This window comes from Schistocerca cancellata, chromosome 7 (genome assembly GCF_023864275.1).
Source record: "Schistocerca cancellata isolate TAMUIC-IGC-003103 chromosome 7, iqSchCanc2.1, whole genome shotgun sequence".
Lineage (NCBI taxonomy): Eukaryota > Metazoa > Arthropoda > Insecta > Orthoptera > Acrididae > Schistocerca > Schistocerca cancellata.
In genome coordinates, this window is record NC_064632.1 from 432,641,758 (window position 1) to 432,666,922 (window position 25,165).

Consider the following 25,165-nt stretch of genomic DNA (forward strand, 5'->3'; position numbering starts at 1 on the left):
CTTCACGCCGATCCGGAGCGACAGTGTGTCTGGAATGTCTTCCTCAGCCACTGATAAGAAAACCGAGTGATTTCAACGCTGGGCTTCGCGGTTCTCACCTCCATCGTAGAGGAGGGAAAATAAGGGGTTAAATGTTGGTGAGAGGGGGGTGTGACGAACTTCCGATTGTGTGTCACGTCCACAGTGGCACTGGGCTGAATTGTGGTGACATTTGGTGCCAATATGACATCATTAACCCACCTCATACATCTCAGGAACTTCTGAGCTTGGGCTTCTTCTTCGCAAGTGTCGCCTTCTTGCTGTCTGAAGCGTCGACGAGCCCGAGTGTGACGTGACACCACGCGTGGACAGCATTACAGAGGAAGGTTTTACGCAACTTTGAGCCAGATTTCAAACTTGTGCTTTGCAGTGGGTGGGAATTACTGGGTTTCGAGAAAGTGATCCTTTAACTCTGTTGCCCAGTGTGTTTATTCGAAGGGGGCCCTTTCGTTTTGGGTCGCCTAGTGGCGTGCGACGGAACTGTACCGCAGGTTTTGTCATGTTCTACGACTGCAAGGCATGCACGTCCAAACAAGCATAAACGTTATTACGTAACTTTATTTTTCCGAGCTGATAATTATAACTTTGTGACTGTTCCTCGTGTTCAGAGCGCTGACAGGTGTGCTTTGCGCGTGTGCTCGCAGGGCCGGCGTGGGCGGCGCAGGAGGAGTCGCGCGACACGCGCGAGGGCCAGAACGTGACGCTGGAGTGCCGGTACGGCGCGTCGACGGAGCGCGCCGAGCGCACGTACTACTGGACGCGCACGAACCGGCGCGGCCAGGACAACGTGGCCGTGCAGCGCACGCCGCTCGACACCCGCTACGCGCTCGACCACCGGCCCGAGGAGGGCGTCTACGACCTGCTCATCACCAACTCCAGCTACGAGCTCGACCACGGCCGCTTCGAGTGCCACATCAAGGAGCCGGGCACGGGCAAGAGCCTGCACCTGCAGGCCTACGAGCTGACCGTGCTGTCGCCGCCGGGGCCGCCGCAGGTGGCTCCCGGTCCTGCGCCCACTCTCACCGAGGGCAAGCCCGCCGAGCTCGCCTGCTCCTCCGTCGGGGGGTCGCCCTCTCCCACCATCAGGTAAATGCTACCAGTTTTGTCACTCGCCTAAAATCTCCCACACACAGGCGGACTACTCGTCCGCCAAGTAGGGTGGTCCCGACACGTTCGCCTATGCGTGGGCGATGGTCTCGCGTTTGGGTCTCAGTTTCCGGTCCATCGGTTCCACTGGCGAACTCTGCCAGACGCAACCCTTACTTGCCATCCCACACTCCGTCAGGGCAGCAGGAAGATTCAGCCGCCAGTGTCCACACACACATTGTGACGGGTCGGCGATCGGGTAGGTGGATCAGTCGGGTTGTGAACGGGCACCTTTAAGGTTCCCTTTCATAGGCCGACGAGTCGGCCAACGCTCGATCGCCCCCCCCCCCCCACCTCCACCCCCCATTCCCCATCACTAAGTGTCTGACTGTTTGTGGTCACACTGCGACTGCATGGCGGACCCTACTAGCGCCCAGATGCTGGCAGTTTTCATCAGGCCAAAACTGAAGGGAAAAGTACCGATTGTAGGGTGGCAGGGGCTAGCAGGTAGCAGTGGGCAGGTGGAGCTGTCGGACCCAGATCCTGGGTACGACCGCTACAAAATCGTACAACACAAAGGCGAACGCGTCAAGGCAGACCTGCTTGGCAAGAAGGCTTGGTCGACTGGTCGGCCTGTGAATTGGCGGCTTTGGGCTTCTGGCTAATGATAATGTGATGCTGTGGGCGTACAACAGTGGCTACAAAGTCTTTCACGATGGAGTCCTGGATGAAAAGTTCTTGGTCGACTTGCCACCTCAAAATCAGATAGAATACAAAGCTTTCGATGTCTGTCCCTATCATCATCAGCAGGAGCAACGGTTTTGAAGGTTCCGCATCTCATCGTTAAAAACTGAACCTTTACAGGATCACTTTGATTGTCTAACTATTAAGGTGCCTCCACAGCAGGCGGTTCATACAACCGAACTGTCTACTGTGCATCGGCGACGGAGGCTGGAATTTGCACGCCAATAGCGCAAATGAACGTCCAGTGAGTGGCGACAGGTGGACTTTTAAGATGAAAGATGGCCATTGGCGTGTGCGATGTGAAACGTCCAAGTAAACGCCCTGCTACAATCATCGGAAATGTTCAGCCCTGAAGAGAGGGCTGTTTGGTCTGGAGAAAGTCTTCGTGGCTGGCCACGACACTGGAGTTTGCCTGAATCCAGAACCTCACAGACTCTGTTCCTGCACGTCTCGCAGCGGTCCACGTTGCAAAAGGGTGGTTGTTCAGGCTTTTGACGGGTGGTCACATTAATGTGATTGGACAGCGTAAACCTTGGATACTCTCAATCCGTCTGTAACAGGTCACACCACTTCTTTAATTATCCGGGCTGGCCGGAAGACCGATCTGATTACTTGCCTGTTTAGGACACTATCCATCTTGCTCGCTGTTGCATCGCAGAATAGATGCCGCGCTACGTTTTGTTGCTCTTGGCTTAGTTGGAAAATGGGAACATCGCCAGTCACAAGACAGTCAGACATAGCCCCTGACGACGATGATGAAGGCAGTCATCGAAAGCTTAGGATTGTATCCGAATTTGACGAGGCAAGTTTACCAATGTTACCCAATGTCTTCAGTGCTCGCACAAAATTTTTTTTTAGACGATTGTGGATAAAAGAAGCAGAACAATAAATCTTTGACAAGAATTGATATCTTCATTGCTCACACTAATTTTTTTTTAGACGAGTGTGGATAAATGTTGCAGAATACTGAAACTTCGACAAGAATTAAAATATGAAAAAAGTGCTGAAACATCCTCTCTCTCGTCTAGCTCTCTCCCTCTCCCTCTTTCTCTCTCTCTCTCTCTCTCTCTCTCTCTCTCACACACACACACACACACACACACACAGAGAGAGAGAGAGAGAGAGAGAGAGAGAGAGAGAGAGAGAGAGAGAAATACGAATGTCTCACTTTTAACTTCTTGTATTCAGTAAAAGTAGAAATTTAGTGCAAAAAATTAAAGCAATAGAGCAGGTAGCCGTATCTGGCAGATCGCTAGTATAAAAAGAATAAGTCGCACTGTCAGCAGCACACTAAAAACTCCAGCATAAAAGCTTCATACTGGTGTCTAGACTTTACACAAAATTTTGAAGGCTTTACCATATTCGTCTCGTTATTTGCTAAAATAGAGGACACATATACATTTAAATTTGTTTCTGCCCTCTCATCACAATAGCGTTGCTTCGTCCTGCAGAGGTGACCGGTATGAGGGAGGCCACGCTCGGACACTTGGCGTTACTAACGGCAGTTAATTGCCCTTTACTGCCAGAGATTCCTCCCGCAATTGCATGGCTCTCTGACTCAACAGTGAAATGACAGCGTGCAGGTGAATGGCAGATTCTGTCACATCGTGCACCCTGCTGGCATCCTTTCCTGAACAAAGATGTTCTCATTCGAAAGTTGAAATATTTATGGAACAGTAGATATTAGAGAGTCATTTTCTAAAATATTACGTGCATAACAGAGAACAGCTTGTATCAGTCCCATATTAATTAAATAACAATAGAGAATCACACATGGTGTACCACAGGGTTCCACTCTAGGTCCTCTGTTGTATCTGATACACATATAATCTTCCACCTTTTTATAGCTGAATATGCCCGCACCCGCGACAGCGATATTACCTCGAGGGATGAAGAATGACTTACCGAACCTCCTCTTGTAATTGATGAAACACACCTATGCACCCTCAATGGTATCATGGCGCTGTTATACTAGTGGGTTCTTCAACTGGGCTGACAATTTGAGACACAGGTGGTAGTGAAACATTACCGTATGTACACAACAGAACATTAGTTTATAGGGTCCTGCTAACTTTTTGTGTTGTGGTCAGATGGTACCGGGATGGCAACACGTATCCTCTGGAGGCGGAAATCCGACCGTCTAAGTGGAGGGACTCGCCGACCACGGCCGTTCTGTCGCTGACTCCTGCGCGCACTGATGACGGAGCCGTCTACCGCTGCGTCGTCTGGAACCGCGCCCTGCCAGATGGGGCGCGTCTGGACACCAACGTCACTCTTAGCGTCAACTGTAAGTATTCCCATCTCTCCGCTCTTTTCACTGGTCTGGAGGTCTTGTTGCGTCAGTTGGAATCTCCACACTGGCCGACACTCATTAGTATAAAAGCGGTAATTTCAATATTTCCGCGCGACTGTATGTCAATCTACGTTATTGTTTAATTCATGTACACTCGATTAGGACTACACTGCTCAAACGTGGAACATTAATTTGGGCTTCTGCCATACTCCATCGAGCAATAATTGAGGACTGCGTATGTTACCAAATTATGCAGTAGTTGTTGTTGTTGTTGTGGTCTTCAGTCCAGAGACTGGTTTGATGCAGCTCTCCATGCTACTCTATCCTGTGCAAGCTTCTTCATCTCCCAGTACCTACTGCAACCTACATCCTTCTGAATCTGCTTAGTGTATTCATCTCTTGGTCTCCCCCTACGATTTTTACCCTCCACGCTGCCCTCCAATACTAAATTGGTGATCCCTTGATGCCTCAGAACATGTCCTACCAACCGATCCCTTCTTCTGGTCAAGTTGTGCCACAAACTTCTCTTCTCCCCAATCCTATTCAATACTTCCTCATTAGTTATGTGATCTACCCATCTAATCTTCAGCATTCTTCTGTAGCACCACATTTCGAAAGCTTCTATTCTCTTCTTGTCCAAACTATTTACTGTCCATGTTTCACTTCCATACATGGCTACACTCCATACAAATACTTTCAGAAATGACTTCCTGACACTTAAATCTATACTCGATGTTAACAAATTTCTCTTCTTCAGAAACGGTTTCCTTGCCATTGCCAGTCTACATTTTATATCCTCTCTACTTCGACCATCATCAGTTATTTTGCTCCCCAAATAGCAAAACTCCTTTACTACTTTAAGTGTCTCATTTCCTAATCTAATACCCTCAACATCACCCGACTTAATTCGACTACATTCCATTATCCTCGTTTTGCTTTTGTTGATGTTCATCTTATATCTTCCCTTCAAGACACCATCCATTCCGTTCAACTGCTCTTCCAAGTCCTTTGCTGTCTCTGACCGAATTACAATGTCATCGGCGAATCTCAAAGTTTTTATTTCTTCTCCATGGGTTTTAATACCTACTCCGAATTTTTCTTTTGTTTCCTTTACTGCTTGCTCAATATACAGATTGAATAACATCGGGGAGAGGCTACAACCCTGTCTTACTCCCTTCCCAACCACTGCTTCCCTTTCATGTCCCTCGACTCTTATAACTGCCATCTGTTTTCTGTACAAATTGTAAATAGCCTTTCGCTCCCTGTATTTTACCCCTGCCACCTTTAGAATTTGAAAGAGAGTATTCCAGTCAACATTATACAGTTATCTTTAAAAAATTAATTACATAACAAAACATAATTACTTGCTAGAACTTTTGGCGTCGAAAACAAAGTGGGAACAATCATTCATACCGTCATCCTGGGTGATTTTCATTGGACTTTGAGAGCTTCAGTAACGTGTATTCCCTCCGTGAACGTTTATCACTATGTGGAACCTACGTGACATGCTCCGTTTAGATATTTCCTGTGGTGTACGTTCTCTTCTTCAGCCCCTAACAGTTCTCGGAGAGTCTGCCGGTGAGCAGGATGTCCACGAAGACGTCTGTCATGCATGTCCCACAAATGCACGATGGTTTAGATTGGCATTAGTGTTAATAACAGTGTGGAGAGCGGGTGGGGAGTGCTAGCGGAGGTAATGGCCTTAGAAAGGTTGGGATCCACCGATGTAGCATCTTAGTGTACCATACGTACCTAAAAAATCGAGTGCCGTAAGTGCCACGAGTGTTTGCCCAGCACAGGATGAGACTAAAGGAAACTGGCCAAAGTATCGGGTTCAAACACACTCAGCCAGGCGCTGGCCGACGTCTGCTACACACGTGTCTCATAAGACGTATAGTTCTCTCGTTGCGTTATCTTCTCTTGTGCGCCACCAAGAATCACACCATATTTACCGGAGATGTCAGCTGAACAAGATGCGTCGATCTTGTTATTTTAGAATTAGGTTTTATAGTTAGCAATTCATGCTGAAACCAGTAATAACCTCTTACCATCCCCGATGGAAAATAAAGCAGCCTCAACTGTCGAAGTAGTTTGTTAGGCGTGATTTGAATGAACAGAATATGTCGTCACCTTCTGTTAACTAGCGTACAACTCACTTACTGGGCAATCTATAGTTTAATCAGATTCCTCTACATCTACATGATTACTGTGCAATTCACGCTTGATTGCCTGACAGAGGGTACATAGGACTACATTCAGACTATTTCTCTACCGTGAAACACGTATGTAACATAGCAGCGATGGCGAGGCATTGTAGCATCTGTGACCAGAGAGTATGCGCTTGACCGCTCGAGTGTTGCGAGCAGTACGATAGTAGCAGTGCAGTTGAGTGGTACTCTGTTAGTAGTCGTTGAGAGCAGTTCTGTAGTAGCCGTCATGCAGAGCAGTCGGTCAGTAGTAGCAGCCCAGTGCGGTTGTGTGATGTAGTCTGTCGACAACACTGGTCAAGATGCTGAATGAGGTATATTGTTAATTAAGGTAATCATCAGATAATGTAAAGTTTATTTATTGTAATTAATTTCCAACAAGTGCCCCAATAATAATTTTGATTTCAAAAGCAATTTTACAAAAAAAAAAATTTATTTTTAACGATTTCGTTCCACTTCCCTTAAACAAAAGTCTCAGTTAAATTAAAAAAAAAAGGGAATATTATTATTTGCAATGCAGTTCCTCCAAGCTGTGCGCAAGAATAAGAGCAGAAATGTGACTAGCAGTTACAATGAGGTAAGAATTTAATTCTGATTTTTGTACAGGGCCAAAGACCGATATTTCGGTTTAATTAAAATTTCATTATCACTGAGATTTTCTTATCACTGAATTGACTTTCATTTTGTTTTGTGAGGAATTTATACTTGAGTCAGATTGCTAATTTTTGTCTAATTGTCATTGTCAGTAAATTTATTTGCTGGGAGATTACGTTAGGTTGTATTCTTGTTAACATTCAAATTATCGTCCGGTCAACATTCTGTGGGAAGGTTTCATTTGGCTCCCATTTCTATATAATATTGTCTTTTAAATTTTTGTGGGGAGGTTACACTTGGCGACACCCAGTCCAGGATCGTATTTCGTTGAGAGTCTTTTGAAAAACAGTCAGATATCTGCTCTTATTTGCTTAGATATAATTAGGATTTGGCGCAACGCTTTTATTAACTTGTGACTTTCTTTCTACAGGTCAACGGCAATTCGTTGCTCTGTTGTATTTGTGTGTTGCTTTTGCATTGTGCTTATTTATTTTGTGAATATTTGTGACTATTGTCAAAATGCCGCGAAAGACTGTGAATAGTGTATCGCGAAGTATTACGAACGAAATTACCGGCTCAAACGACTTTACCGATAGGACTTGTGACACGCAGTGTAATGATAACAATCCTGCGTTCACTAACAATCAGTGTATTCCAATCACTAATGATGGCTTTTGTCTTAATGATGAACGAACGAACTCGATTGTGTCTTCTGTTAACTTGACGACAATTGATGACGCTGGACGCTCTATTGTAATGAGCGCTACCCAGCTTAACACAACCGGTTTGGAAAATTCAAGTAACATACAAACAAATTTTTCGAATGAAAATGGACAGTGTACTGAAAGTACGACTGATCTGTTTAATTCCGAAATAGTGTCTGACAGTGTACATCCAACTGATAATCCTTTTGGTAAATTACAGAATGACCAAATGGTCACACAATGCGCGACAATTGCAGGTACACCATTAAACAGTGCTGAGAATAGAAATGCTGACTTTGGGTCGAATCCAATTATGGCATTGTTGCTACAAATGACTAAGCAGTTCAATGAAAAACTTGATAACAATTCCAAACAACAGAGTGAAGATAATAAACAATTTAAAGAAAATTTCAAAGAACTTAGTGAACAGGTCAAACACCAGAACGAAAATTCCAGACAACTTAGTGAACAGGTCAAACAACAGAACGAAAAACAAGACAAGTTAAATGAAAAATTAGACGACAATTGCAGACAGTTAAACGAAAAATTAGACGACAATTCCAGACAGCTTAGTGAACAAATTAGAGCCGTTGCCGCGCAGTGTCATGACACTAAGGAACAGTTGCGCGTGGAAATTGAGGCTTGTTCACGCAAAAATAGCGAAGAAATTAAGTCTGTTGCGCAAGAATTAAGGGAAATGCAAACAGCCGCAACAGAAACACTCAGAGACGAAATTAGCGGAGTCGCTAAACAATGCTCTGAAAAAGCTACACAATTACGCGACGAGTTTAAAGCAATGACAGCAGAACTTTCGCGCACAATGGATTCAAAGATAGACGCGAAATTCGAACAACAGAATACTCAAATTGACGAACGCTTTAATCACCACATAGAAAACAGTAATACGCGTTTCCGCAAATTTATTCAAGATCAAAATAAAGTCAAACGTCAGGTCATGGAAACAATCAGTGCACAAAGACAAGAAGACAAACGTAAAATGTTCGCGAAAGCGAAGACGTATGTAGACAATAATATTACTACAGTGTCCGACGAAATTAATTCCATCAAACAGTCGAACACAGAATTACGTGACGAAATTTCCAATCTTAAATCAAAAACAGATACACAGACAGTAAATATTCAAACAGTAACAGACAGATTCGAACAATTAGAACTAACACAGGATTGCGATGTCATCAAAGCTGATGTTAAAAAACTGAGCGAAACTACGCGTAAGTTGCAAAAACAGATTAATGCGTCCGATTCTAAAACCGATGATCAGGCAAAAATACTGACTGAAAAATATGATGAACTAGCCAGTCGTATTGATGCTATTGAAAGTAGTAATGACAATAAATCAGACGACACTACACCGATTTCATTTAACCAAACACCTGAATTTCAAAATTTACAGCAGACAATTAATGAGATCGACTCGTCTAACAACACGTTGCGTAGAAAATTGTCGAGTTTGCAACAAGAAGTAACAGAGATGAAAAACATTTCAGTTAATAACATACCACAACAGACGCCACTTTATGAACATTTGTCAGACTCGCGCAACGCGTATAATTTGGGTAATCTACAGAGAGTACGGGACTTAGATTCCGAACAACCACAGTTCAATAGATACTCTTACGATCCTGAACCTGTTGTATCACACAGAGATGATAATTTCGATTACAAACATTTTCTGTCAGTGAGAAAGTTTAAAGTATTTAAAAACGATAGAACGCAGATTCACCCACTGGATTGGATTCAACAATTTAGCTTTGCTCTTCCACCGAGTTGGCCTGTTACGCACAAACTTGAATTTATTTGTAGTTTTTTGGAAGGCGAGCCGGCAACTCGTATGAGACCGATCGCGAGGCAATGTTACTCGGTAGAAGAATTCCAGAATGCTTTTCTGTCAGCGTACTGGTCGAAGACGACACAGCGCGGAATTAAAGATCAGTTAATTAGTTTGCCGAATTACGAGAACTCAAATTTTCCTAGTGTGACGCAATTTTTTGAACACATGGTACAACAAAACCAATACCTGAGTGAACCGTACAGTGAATCCGCACTTATACAATTATGCATTTCCAAATTACCACGGTCATTACGAGTGTCGCTGCTAACGGGCCAGCAAAAAGAAAACATTTCAGCATTCAGGGATCTTTTGCAGCTTTTAGAAGTACAGCAATCTGATTATTCATTTGTGAATAAAAACTTTTCGTATAATAACCAAGGTCAACAAACTTACAGTAATTATGATCAGGGACGTAATTTCAATAGGAAAAGTAACAGACGCTTTAGGAACGACAACTACCAGAACTTAAATCACAGACAAAATTCAGATTGTCAATATCGTCAAAATTTTCAGCAACAGGAACCACACTTTAGTAACAATAGAGGTATTTCACAACAACAACATCAAAACCAGCCGGTTAGTATACGTAACCAACAATGGAATGCACAAGGTCAACCAGGCTTTAATGTTCCGTCGCGAGCACGTATAGTCCCTGATACAACAAATAGTAACGCACGACAGCAAGGAAACAACTACGTACAAAGAAGACAATATTTCAATTCCTATCGCAATGTACCGTATAGGAATGACTATCACGACAGACGTAAAAACGATGAACACAATTATCAGCGTACATATAATAACAGTCGGTCTTACCAGCAACAAAGTAATCAACAAGAACATATTCTCATGAATGAACCCGACAGTAGGTACCATCCAGAGCGTAATACGTCTGGAAGAAGTAATAGGACAGTTCAAATCGTCGAAATGCCACAGAATCCTCCTAATAATAGTAACACGTCAGACAGAATCTGACTAGATAATGTACAGATCGCATCTTCCAATAACACAAGCACTACGTTTGACACGCAAAATGTTGTTCACGAGAATGTAATTACTTTTGACGATATTAGAGACACTCACTTGCAGGAAAGACCATTTGTTCAGAAAACTATTTCACATCCTGTCATCGAAATTAAAATTGGTTCATCAAAATTCTCAGCAGTAATTGATTCTGGATCACCTATATCAGTAATAAATGAGGAGACTTTTAACGAGTGCAACAAAGAGAATACTTATCCGACATTACCTTTAGGCAAAACAAAAGTGAAAGGAGCAGTATCGAGTAAAGGAGTAGACGTTAAATTGCAGACACATTTATCATTTTGTATTGGAGGTCATATTTTCCACTCTAATTTTTGGATTGTTCCTTTATTGACAACAGACGTAATTTTAGGTACGAATTTTCTGGTACAGCACGATGCAGTTATCGATTTTCAAAATTCTTACTTAATGTTAAAAGATGAAAATGTACAATTGGCTTTAGAATTTCAGCACTCTTTATCTGCGGAAGAACAAACAATTAACCGCACAGAGGTCATTTCCGCAACACGTAACATAGACTGTAATCCCACATTGTTCACAAATACGTACGTACACAACGGTAATACTCCAGACGAAGCCGACTACGACGTAATGCAAATGATTTCCGATAAAGTTAGACAAAGCAGTGCAACTACAGACGACGAACGTACGCAATTACACAAAATTCTTTTACAACAAGCTCCAGTTTTTGACAACATTCCTGGTACTATGTCCGGTTTTATGTATGAATTTCAAGTGAAACAGCACGACACATTTAAAGCAAAACATTATCCTATTCCGTATATTCACAGAGAACAAGTTAAAAAAGAATTGCAGGATATGCTTGATCAAGGAATTATAGAACCAGCAGTTAGTCCGTACATAAACCCGTTACATATTGTTAAGAAAAAAGATGGCTCACTTCGCCTCGTACTTGATTCACGTCACATTAATGACATTATTATTAATGAAACAGATCGACCACAGACACTAGAGGAACTTTTACAGAAATTTCACGGTACTGCTATTTATTCTACATTAGATTTGAAATCGGGATTTTGGCAAATTCAACTTCATCCAAATTGCAGAAAATATACAGCTTTTCTCTGTTTCGGCGACTGTTATCAATTTTGTAAATTACCATTCGGCTTAACTATTTCTTCTGCAGCTTTTATTCGCGGTTTGAACACAATACTTCCGACAGAACTTAAGGACAGAATTACGACGTATGTAGACGACATTCTTATCGCAGAAGCTAACTGGTCGGAACACAATATGATTCTTGAACAACTGTTACAAACTTTCCATGCACAAGGACTCACAGTTAATCTTAGTAAATCGCATTTTGGCAAAACTTCTATAAAATTTCTTGGACACGTAATTTCAGCGGAAGGTATTGCACCTGATCCGGAAAAACTTCAAGCTCTACGTGACATTACTGTTCCTACGACAAAAAAGCAACTACGCAGTTTTTTGGGTTTAATTAACTTTTTTCGGAAATTTATTCATCACTCTGCTTTAGACACACCTAGATTATGTCAACTGACAGGTAAAAACAGTATTTGGTCTTGGGATAAGCAAGCACATTCTGAATTTGTGAACCTGAAACATGCTTTGTTGAATGCTCCACTTTTATCGCACCCAGATCTTACCAGAAATTTTTCCATTGCCACCGACAGTTCCAACACAGCTTTAGGCGTACATATTTTTCAGGAAATTGAAGAAGATGGTTCAATAGTAATTAAAAACATTGCATTTGCAAGCCGCATTTTGTCATCTGCTGAACGAAATTACTCCGTTACAGAACTGGAAACATTATGTGTTGTATGGGCTTTTACGAGATTTAGACATTTTCTTTACGGAAGACATACCACCGTCTATACAGACCACAGAGCGATACAATTTTTACTTTCGGCCAAATTCACGCACGACAGATTAAGCAGATGGAAACTTTATTTACAGGAATTTAATTTTACAATAGTTCACATTCCCGGTACGCAAAATGTTATAGCAGACGCACTATCGCGTTCTCTCGGCAACAATCAGCAAGACGTAGCAACCAACTTCTGCAAAACAAATTTCAGTATCATGTACATTCAGCAAGTAGCATTTGAAAATTTTATTTCATCGTCATTACAGGACATAGCACAAGAGCAAAGTAAAGACAACGTGTGGAAAGAAATTAAACAGCTTTGGCAAGATAAGAATAATGTTACGATTAGAAACCATTACACTGTACGCAATGACATTTTGTTTCGCCGCTATCACCCTGACACCAACAATTGGTTATTATGCATCCCTGACGAACTTGTTAACAAATTGATCTGGTACACTCATTTAAGTTACGCACATTACGGAGCACGAAAATGTTTTCTTATACTGAGACAGAACTGTTATTTTAACAACATGGAGAAACGTATACGACGAGTTTTAGCGTCTTGTAAAATTTGCCAGAAAGCTAAATCAGACACCACTTCACATATTCCTCCTTTATATCCCATTGTACCTGTTAAATTAAGACACATGGCCGCAGTAGATATTTTTGGTCCGATTCCCAGAACTAACAGAGGTTTTTGCTACATCTTTGTCGCTGTTGAGCTCACTTCAAAATTTGTTACTTTCACTCCGTTACGCAAAGCTACTGCTAAAACTGTTTCAAAAGCATTTGTAAAGCATTTTTTATTTCATGTAGGGCATGTGATGAAAGTAATTTCCGACAATGGACCACAGTTTCGATCTGCAATATGGACACGTATGTTACGAGCTAGAAACATTTCTCCGATCTATATATCCAAGTACCATGCTTCTTCGAACCCTTGCGAACGATTAATGAAAGAAATTGGTAAACTGTGTAGAATATACTGCCACAAAAGACATATTGATTGGGACACACACATACTCTCATTCCAAGATGTAATTAATTCCATTCCAAATGAATCCACTATGCTATCTCCGTCTGTTATACTGAAAAACGTAGAACCACCAAACAAAATTAAAGAATTTATAAATTTTCCTACATCTCGTCGCTTACGACACCACGAAATAATCGACATTGCACTGAACAACATCAAACGTGCCGCAGAGCGCCGGAGAAGACAGCAAAAACAGGTTTGTACACGCCGCGACTTTCACGTTGGACAGAAAATATTAGTACGTACACACTATTTATCCAGCAAATTAAAAGGTAAGTGCAGTAAATTTGAACTTCTATACGCAGGTCCATATCGGATTCGCAGCATCCCTCACCCCAATGTTGTACACGTCGAAACCTTGAGAACCAGAAAATCGAAAGGCAACCACCATATCTCAAACATTAAACCGTTTATTGAATGAAATCACTTTATAATGTAACATGCTATGATGCCATTTACTAATGCAATTATATTCACCTGATTACCTACTGATGACTGTCATATTTTTTCTTGGCAAGTGCCCGGCAAGGTAAGGTTAGCAGGTCGCTTTTCTTGTCGTTACACATCAGACCGTGCACATTTTCCATTTTATGTCTATGATTGTTTTCCTGTTTTATTTGTATGCACTGTGAAATAGTTAAGATATAAAACACACCAGTCGACTTTGACATTTTTTTTTGGGCTTATGACATCTCAACATCGTGACTTTTACATTTTTTTTTTGCTGCTGCATTGTGATATTCCGTGTACATTTTTGCCTTTGAACACTGTCTGTGCTTTCGGCATATTACGTTTTCTGTCATGTTATGCTGTATGCTTAATTATATTACCGTTAATCAGTAATTACTTAGTGGGTATATGATTTAAATGCAAGACGTTAATCTCTGTTCATCAATTTCAGAAAGAAATGATGCGTGTAAGAAATAAATTCAACAGAAATGGGAATTTCACCTACGGAATAAACGATAGAAGATGCAATAACTTTATGAGGAAGAGTAAATGGATCAGGATTAACAAGCATTAACAAGAACATACTATACTCATCGTAGAATAGCAGTCTTAACTAATTTTTTCTTTCAGAATACAAGGTGATTGATGCAGGCTGTCAGACAGAACTACACACTTAGTTTTAGTGATGAAATATGCTAGAGATAAGGAATAGTTGTATAATGAATAATGAAGTGATATTTTTTTTGCAGATGATAATGAGTGATGATGAATAATGATGAAGAATATGCTACTATGAATAATGAAGTTTTTCTTTACAGGTGATGATAATAAAGAAGTTATGATAATATGGATAATGCTGTTATGAATAATGAAGTTTTTTCTTTACAGATGAGGATAATGTTGAAGTTATGTATTTATGCTACGTAGTTATTTAAGTATTTGTTGCAGTTTGTTTTGACAGCAGGTGTTATATTGCATAGTAGGATGACGGAAAGTTTTGGAAAGGACAGCTATGGAAAACATGTTTATACACAGTTCACTACTTGTTAATTCGAAGTTCACTACTTTTCAGCATAGTGTGCGTTTCTTCTTTCAGGTCAATAATCCATTTTGTATTTTTTCCAGGAGAAGTTTTTCATGATACATACTAAACCTATTACTTATTATACCTGTTCTAGTACTTGCATTTATTTTTTTTACCCATTTGTATCTATTATTTATAAATGTGATCACATATACTGCATTGTTTCACAATCTTGCTACAGCTGACTCATGACGAATGACGTTACACATTTTTGATTTACAGGAACAACCCATTACCAATTTTTTTTCTCTCTTTTTTCTCTTCTTGCTTTCTCTTACAATTACCAAACGCAATGCATTGCTAACAAAAAATGTATTACCAGTCCCAAATAGTGATACCAGTTTGAGAAAGTTCTGAATAATACTGATCAACTCTGAATAGTATGTCACTTCAGTAATGACTTCGTAATGATACAAAATATATATATATATATATATAAAATAATGCTTTGTAACTGGCTAATAACTGCCACTGTTTATTGTAATGAGACTACTTATAATGCCCATGATTATTAATGCTATGACTGTAATTAGCTGATTTTTAATAATGACTTTGTAATGATCTGAATGTCACTCAATGAATTGTTATTACTTCTTAATGATCTGAATAATACTGAATGAGGAACAATGTTTTATTCTATTCAATACTTGATGGCCACTGAGCGCCAATAATTAATGTCACTCAATGAATTATGTTATTAATTATGCCATTAATTAGCTCTTGTTTTCAATGTTGATACTTTGTAACTGGAAAAGAATATGATTCTTACTATATTGAAATGACAAATGATTAACTATGCTTTATAATTGGGAAAGAATGTGATTGTTTAATAATGCTTTGTAATTAGGAAAAGGCTAATGATTCTTACTATATTGGAATAACAAATAATTAATTAACGATGCCATACTTTGTAACTGGAAAAGAATGCGATTGCTTCATAATGCTTTGTAATTAGGAGAAGACTAGTGATTAATACTATTGGAATGACCAATGATTAATTAACTATGGTATACTTTGTAACTGGAAAAGAATGCGATTATTTAATAATGCTTTGTAACTAGGAAAAGAAGGTTACTGATTCTATGTAAAACAATTAATGAACATTTTCTGTAATACTACATTCATGGTACAGAAATGTTCAACACTGGGCTATGAATGCCCCAAATGAAAACTGTAACTGTCAATATTATGTGACTTAATGTCCTTCACCTCATGAGCTAACTACCCTGAATTACTGCAATGTCCATTTGTCCTGTCTATCCTAGTGATCATGGAGCACTACCTTTGGGTTTGCACTACTTCTACGTTGGTGTGTCTTGTCAAAGCGTGGTGTTGACACGACATGCTGTCCACCACCATGAGCGATGAAGACGTTATTATGGTCCCACTGTTTGGTGTACCTAATGTACTGCCAAAATGAGAACATGAAATATTACTACGAGAGTTCAGTGTCTTGGCTACACTGATGAATTCTGATGGGAAAAGAACTGCAAATTGTGTCACTTGGTGTTGTACTTCTGTGGAAAGATATGGACTTTCAGAACAGCTGTGTGCAAACTAAAGTGCTACAACCATGATGCATTCCTTCCCTTTCCTATCCTAATTCTTGTCACATAGTGAAAATAATTTTTTGCTAACATTATTTATGTTCATGACTATACATTTTTTTTGATTCGCTGAACTCCAGTACGAGTCGATATGATTTTTGCCATTATGTTTATTTATTGCAAAAATACCTAAGACATTTTTCCGATTTGTTCTCAAGTACAGTATGTGCACTCTTGTCTTTTATATTGTATATACATTTTTTTTAGTATTTTATTTTAATGATATGTTCTGAACTACAGTGCATGTGCACTTATGTTGTGTGTTAATATGTTTTCTACTGAACTTCAGTGCCTGTGCATTTTTCTCATTTTTCAATATGATTTGTACTATTCTGTATATTCAATACTTCAATGCGTATGCACTTATGTCATTTGTTACTAATTGTATTTACATTTCATCATTTACTGACATGTTTTCAACTGCAGTGCATGTGCACTCACGTCACTTGTCAACATAATATTTTTTCCCAGTCTGTTTATTTGTTCTGAATATGCTAAATAATTTTTTCAGTGCCTGTGCACTTTGTTATCTGTCAAATAATTTTTATATACATTTTTCTGATTTGCTACTATGTTTTGTACTCACTTTGTCTTTGTCTGAAATGTTTTGTACTCGGTGCATGTGCACAACATTTAACTTATGTACTAAATTTGAATATTCTGTAAATTGTAAAAATTTCTTGCGATGGCAAGTCCAAATGACTCACCATCGCTGCCAAATTTTTGCCCCCCCAGTGGAGGGTTATGAAACACGTATGTAACATAGCAGCGATGGCGAGGCATTGTAGCATCTGTGACCAGAGAGTATGCGCTTGACCGCTCGAGTGTTGCGAGCAGTACGATAGTAGCAGTGCAGTTGAGTGGTACTCTGTTAGTAGTCGTTGAGAGCAGTTCTGTAGTAGCCGTCATGCAGAGCAGTCGGTCAGTAGTAGCAGCCCAGTGCGGTTGTGTGATGTAGTCTGTCGACAACACTGGTCAAGATGCTGAATGAGGTATATTGTTAATTAAGGTAATCATCAGATAATGTAAAGTTTATTTATTGTAATTAATTTCCAACAAGTGCCCCAATAATAATTTTGATTTCAAAAGCAATTTTACAAAAAAAAAAAATTTATTTTTAACGATTTCGTTCCACTTCCCTTAAACAAAAGTCTCAGTTAAATTAAAAAAAAAAAGGGAATATTATTATTTGCAATGCAGTTCCTCCAAGCTGTGCGCAAGAATAAGAGCAGAAATGTGACTAGCAGTTACAATGAGGTAAGAATTTAATTCTGATTTTTGTACAGGGCCAAAGACCGATATTTCGGTTTAATTAAAATTTCATTATCACTGAGATTTTCTTATCACTGAATTGACTTTCATTTTGTTTTGTGAGGAATTTATACTTGAGTCAGATTGCTAATTTTTGTCTAATTGTCATTGTCAGTAAATTTATTTGCTGGGAGATTACGTTAGGTTGTATTCTTGTTAACATTCAAATTATCGTCCGGTCAACATTCTGTGGGAAGGTTTCATTTGGCTCCCATTTCTATATAATATTGTCTTTTAAATTTTTGTGGGGAGGTTACAACCGTTCTACTCTAGAATAGCGCGTGGGATATATGGACACTTAAATCTTTCCACACAGGCTCTGGTTTATTTTACTTTACTAGCAAGGCCATTTATCCCTATGAAGGTGAGCGTCAACAAAATATTTTCGCACTCTTAGTGCGACTCGCCACTTTCACGCACATTAAGTTTCATCAGAAGGAGATCTCATTAATTGCAGAACCCGTTATGACTTGAAAGTGGGACACGCTAATTAGAGTCCTTGCACCATAACAGTTTTTAGTCTTTTGTCGTTTCATATTCTTTCTAATGAAAATCTTCTTTTCACTTTGAGGATTTCCCTTCGTAAACCGACTTATTAAGAGTAAAGAGGTGTCAGCGAATGAACTTCTTCTGTGCGACACAGTGAGCATACCGCTGGTGTCAATGTTAATGGTTTTTTTTAATACTGTTCATGCAAACATGTTCTAGTTTGAGTGCACTGCACAAGGCGACTCAGCTGCCCCTACCGCTATCGTTTCATGCAGCGTGCAATGTTATATCTAGCCTTCAAAACCACGCGCGAGATTTTCATATTCTCTCGCCCGCTACGCGCAAACTGTTAGTCTTACAGAAAAAATGAAGAGGAGCTTTTTTTGTAGGATATTCAATGTAGTTAAATTTTGTACCGGTATACATTTTTGCTGGAGGCCATTGTTTTCGTTATTCCAGAAAAACGTACCCAAAAGACCTTCAAACGCACCTCCACCGCCACACTCACCCCTCACAAGTCAGGATTTCTAGTACCTTCATCGTGGCACACTCGCCTTGCACTAAGCGAACTATTCCCTACATTCGACCTTTTTTTGTTCTGTATTGACTGGGCTATTACGCCACCAGCACAATCGGCTTCTAGGTTAACATCATTAATTTAAATTGCCGTGAGGGTAATGAATGAAAAACGATTTCTGTAAACGTTACGCTAAAACTAATTACGTTGACAATTAGATGTAAACTTGAGCCTTGCAAGTATTGCAGTTTCTAACTCAGAAGGCCTGAAGAATACAGCGATGTAATTATTTTATGCTGTTAAAATTTACGAAATGGTTTTGTAAAATTTACGTAAACCTTAATTTTACAAAAATGTTCAAATGTGTGTGAATTCCTAAGGGACCGAACTGCTGAGGTCATCAGTCCCTACACTTACACACTACTTAAACTAACTTATGCTAAGAACAACACACACACCCATGCCCGAGGAAGGACTCGAACCTCCGGCCGGAGGGGCCGCGTAGTCCGTGACATGGCACCTCTAACCGAGCGGCCACTCCGCGCGATTTTAATTTTACAATTTGTATGTGGTTGACTAAGCCGGTGGCCTAATAAGGCGTGTCAGTGAAGACCAGGAAAGGTCATATGTGGGAAATAATTCGTGTGTCGCAATTTTTGTTCAGTGGTAGGAGGGAGTTCCATGAACAACATACTAGAAATCCTGACAGGTGGGTACTGAGCGTGGGAGAAGAGGTGCGTTTGAAGGTCACTTTTGTACGTTTTTGTTGAATAACTCGGAAACTACGCGCTCTAGCGGAAACGTATCCCGGTACCAAATTCAACTAGATTAAATTTCCTACAAAAACGATCCTCTTCATTATTTTCTGTCGGACTGTCAGTTTGCGCAAACTGAGCAAGAGAATATGAAAACCTCGCGCGTGGATTTTGAAGGCCAGATATAACTCTGCAAGTTGCATAAAACGACAGCGGTAGGTGCAGCTGAATCGCCTTGTATAAGATACAAAGTAGTCCTTCAGTAATTTATAGTGGGAACCTTATGGCTCAGCCTATCCGAATTTTATCTTGAATATGGTAAAGTTTACTTCCGCAAGTCCGTTATACACGAGTGACTTTCTGGTCATAATCGGTTACTCGTATGTGGGTGAACGTCACGAACTTGCGAGTGAATCAGTCCCCAGCCACCTGACGAGTGGGTGAATGACGACAGTCATTAATTGACTGCGATGAGCGTGGAGTTCTAAGACGATGAGTATGTTGTAAACTGCACATAGGTAGAATCAGGGACTGTGAAGTCCTCTGCTGACAGCAGAACTTTCCCTACTCTCGCCGAGCTCGCTGATGTTATAGTAATGAATTTTGTTCTTTTGTTTCTTCTTAATCTTTATCTTATTATTTGCCTTGTTTTCACGAGACACTGCAAAAGTTGCACTAGTGGCATTTTTCTAACTAGTGTTCTCCCAAAAGAGAGATAAGATATCTGAAAGAAAGATTTTGACGTTTTATGGTACCTGGACAAGGATAGGTTTGCACGAGGCATAAATAAGTGCTTAAATAGATAAACTTTTTAAAGAAAACTGTTTCAACGGTAATTTTCGGTGTTATTTGTCACTCATAAGACAAAATACAAAATAAAATAACTATTGTTTGCTCCCTTCTAAACATCGTTTGGTGCGCTTATAAGTAAATGTTCTCTCGACCAAATAAAATGTTTTGACGTGGTTTTTAATATGGTCTCAGGTACAAAAGTGTGAAGGGTGATATAAGACCTCTGTCAAGAACACACGCTATGAATTTTGCTTTGGTCATTAACGAATTCTGTTACCATTACGTCTTTCTAGATTCTGTCACTATACGTATTCCGATTTTTTCGTAAAAAGAATAGTTCTTCATAACTCAGTTTCGCAGTTAAGCTGCCAAACTGCACTACTGGCAGCTCTCACAATACATGCTATTTGGGCTCTGGAGTGCAAACGAGAACACTCATGATAGGCAAGACGCAGTACAGGAATAAAACGCCTGTAGTCCCACTTACCACGAGGAGCCTACGAAGATGGTTTGATAAGTCTGGTAAAAATGCAAGAAAAAAATGTTTGTTTCGTAAACAACTACCCTTACTTCTCCACATGCTCTCCTTTGAGGAATACACAATTGGTCCAGGGATCCACCAACTTTTTCATTCCATCAAAAGACTAGGTTCTGTCAAATTCTGCAACGATTACTTCTTTTGATGAAAAGTTCTTCCTAGCAAGCCAAAGTTTAAAGCTAGGGAACAGGAAGAAGTTATCTAAAAATGGTTCAAATGGCTCTGAGCACTATGGGACTTAACTTCGAGGTCATCAGTTCTTAGAACTTAGAACTACTTAAACCTAACTAACCTAAGGACATCACACACATCCACGCCCGAGGCAGAATTCGAACCTGCGAACGTAGAGGTCGCGCGGTTCCAGACTGTAGCACCTAGAACCGCTAGGCCACCCCGGCCGGCGAAGAAGTTATCTGAGGCTAAGTCTGGTAAACACGGTGGATGAGGAACGAATAAAAACCGAATTCGGCACTGTTATCTGATGTGTTGGGTGGTGCATTATCCTGGTGAAGGAGCATAATTTTGCGTGCCAACGCAGTCCTCAGACGATCCAACAACGTAGCATAAGAAGGTCTAATTATGGTTCTGCTTTTTCTGCAAGTAATCTATGAGGACTATTCTTGGGGAATCCCAAAAAACAGTGACCATCACCTTACCAACTGACAAAATGGTGAAACATTTTGGGTGACAAAATGGTCTTTGCCTTCTTCCGTACACTTTCACCAGCCTTCGTCCACTGTTTTGACTGCCACATTGACTCTGGTGTGTAATGAAGGGTACAGCTTTATTCAACAGTCGCAAATCGGCGCAAGAAACCTTGCGGCCTGCGATTAAGCAGCGCCAGACATTGTATTGAATCTCTGTGCGGGATGCGCTTTTGGTCGACTGTGAACTATCCCGGCACCCACCTCGCACGCAGCTTGCTCATAACGAGTTCTTCGTGCAGGATATTATGCACGCATACAGTTGAGAAGCCTACACAGCAATGTCACGAATTTTTATTCGGCGGTCTTCCATTATCGTATCATAGATATTGTGGTGATCTCAACTGGACGGCGTGCTTCGTCCTCGGAGCTTGTCAGACCACGTTTAAATTCATTAACCCAAAAGTAAATGGTCTTCAGTGAAGGTGCAGAGTCCGTGTGAAATTCATCCGATTCTGTTTTTATTTGTGCGCCAGTCCAATCCTTCAAATGAAAATGTTTAATGACAGCACGAACGTGTGAAATTCATCCGATTCTGTTTTTATTTGTGCGCCAGTCCAATCCTTCAAATGAAAATGTTTAATGACAGCACGAAACTAGGTTTTTCTCCATTTTCAATCGCAGACGACACACAGGCACATTCAGACGGCTGTCAACAATGAACTGTACACTGTTGAAATTTTTTTATATGCTCCCTGGAATAATCAGAATTACCCACCATGAAGGCACAAAAAAAAGTTCCATTCTTTCGTGGAAATGTACCAGATGCATCAAACCACCCTCGCATTGATACACGATAGGTGCTTGTGGAAAAGGAGCCTTAGATTGGTGTCTGCCGAAAACCAACCGCTCAGGGCTTCGATATTACTGGTCGACCGAGGAAAACTTAGGTGACAGGTGTTGGAGGCAAAGAAAAAAGTAGCTCTTCATTGGAGAAAGCTTTTTCGAAAACACCCATCGCAGTTGTTGGAGCGAGAGCAGACCACTTCGGCACTGATGGTCTCCACGAAGCGTTAGCCTTAGATGCGTTGCCACAGTTCCACAATATTCCTTGCTTCCGCTCGGCGCTCAGGAGGGGCGCAACAAAGAGATTAGCGTCCATCCTGGTAATGCCCCCTCTAGATAACACGCTCTCAACACCACTCACCGGCGCTCTCTCGCTGTTGTTCGTGGCGCATTTCCCATTCAAGCCTTAAACTTTCATCGGCAGGAGCCCTTCTGAAATGTTTCGCACATTACGTGGGCTGCTGTATCAGGTGCCCGTTAATACATAGTCAGCTAAGAGCTTAAAGCGCGTGGACCACCACCTCGTTCAAATCCTCACTCACATCGACTTATCCATCAGGTTCGTATGTTCCATTACTGACAATATTTCACTCCGATGCTGGTGATAAAGTCAGTATACCAACAAATCCAGATAAGTGCGAACAGGACTCGCAGACCGAGGGTTCTGTACCAACTCAATTATGGATGTAGCTAGTTCATCTATCACAGGAATTGAGTATCTCGACGATTTTTGCTTGTTATCGATATCGACACCAACAAGACAACTGTCTCAGGAATTCAAAGATTTCTGAGAATGACAGAAAAGCAGTTTTTCCGTGTGAAATAATTATAAATTAACAATTTTCGGTTTTTTTCCTTTGCTTGTGCTGTGAAACCTTGCTTCTTGACAAATTTAATGATTCTAGGGCTACGGAAGTACCCTAAAGGTTTTATTGAGCGAGTTCTCGAGTATGAAAATATGTGACATAAACGACCGTATCTTTTCATTGCATTGATTTAGAAGCTTACAGTTCTTACACCTCCAAGGAACGATCGAGCTTAGTATGTGCCATAAATTTCAATTTGATAGTCTATCCATTCCAAAGAAAAAGGGGTCTTAACAGACGGACAGACAAATACCAGTTGGATAACAAATGAACAAAAAAAATTATTTTCCTGTGATATAATTTCAAATAAACAATTTTTGGATTTTTTTTTCTTTAGTTGTACTAGGCCACCTTCCTTCTTACCGCCCTATTTCAGGATTGTAGGCAATGGGTAGTACTCTGTGGTTTCTGATGAGTGATTTTGCATCAAAATTTGTGAAATAAATTGCTGTAACTTCTGATTGCGTTGACGTAGAAGCTTCAGTTTTTTATAGCGCCAAGAGACAGTAGTCCTTAATATCTGACATAAATTGCAACTCGATACATGTACCATTTGCCGAGAAAATGTGTTTTTTACAATCAGGGAGCCCGACGGACGGATGATATAAGGGTTCCATTTCTAACAATTAACGTACGGAGCCACAAAAATTTTTCTAGGAAGGACTGCCTAAAACAACAAATAGAATTCAGTTTCTCTTTCAACTTGCTAGTGCCCTCCACACCATTATTCCATTATCCGTCAGTCCACCGCGAAAAAAATAAAAAAAATTGAGACGTTATCTTTCGTGAAGCGGTGTACGAATCTGTCTTATTACCGACAGTACGCAAGTACGCTAGACGTAGGACAAAGACAGCTACTTTTTCTATAGACTCAGCAGCGCTTGAAACTCATTTTATCTTCTTCTTTCTTTATCTAGCAGGTTGTGCAGCCTGTTTCGACGTCATTGTCTTAACGGCTCTATTTGTCCATCATTCTTTTCCTCACTAGTCGCAATCCGTTTGCTGATCTTTTTTTGGAATATTAGCGCGGTTAGTTGCATTGAGATGTTTCTCGGTTTTGTTCTATAGTCCAGATTTTTGCTTCGCACATGTAATTCTGCTCTTATTTCTACGTTTATTTTCTTGTATCACATTACGATCTCATCAAACATCATTTCGGATAGTCTTTATTTCTCTTTCGTTAGAATTCAAATGACGTTTAAATACCGGAGAGTAAGAATAGCCATGGTTTTGTAACAATTCATTTTGGTCTCTTTACCTTACTTTTTAGGGTTCCATTCTTCAATCGGTAAAAACGGAACTCTTATAGGATCACAATTTGTTGGCCATCTGTCTGTCTGCCTGTCCGACTTTTAAAAATCCTTTTCCTCAAGAAAGGTAGACGTATCAATCTGAAATCTGTATCACACCCTAACATTTACGGTTCCTTGGCGGTGTAAAAAAATTGAAGTTTCTAATTCAATGCAATCAAAAGATATGACCATTAATGTTCCATATTTTCTTTCATAGTCAATAACTCACTCATCAAAATCTGTATGGTACTGCCCATTGACGTAGACTCATGAAATTCGGCAACAAGCAAAGTATTATAGTACAAGCAGAGAAAGAGTCCGAAAATATTTAATGTAATTATATAAAGCGAAAAAATATTTCCTGTCAATCTCGAAAGCCCTGAAGTTCCCTGGACCGATATCTTGGCAGTATGGATATCGACAACAGGCAAATATCGTTGGGATTCTCGATTTCCGGGATGGATGAACTAGATATATACCTAATTAAGTTTGTACGGAACCCTCAGTGCGTTAGTCGTAC

The 25,165-nt window shown here is 40.3% G+C and overlaps 1 protein-coding gene across 1 annotated transcript in view; it reads left to right on the top strand.

The window, feature by feature from the left end:
• Positions 1-25,165, top strand: part of LOC126092810 (hemicentin-2) — a 209,040-nt gene that overhangs the window by 147,189 nt on the left and 36,686 nt on the right. Inside the window, exons 2-3 of the mRNA XM_049908539.1 lie at positions 684-1,125; positions 3,960-4,156. Coding sequence (XP_049764496.1) covers positions 684-1,125; positions 3,960-4,156 — 639 coding nt within the window. The remainder of the gene's footprint in view (positions 1-683; positions 1,126-3,959; positions 4,157-25,165) is intronic.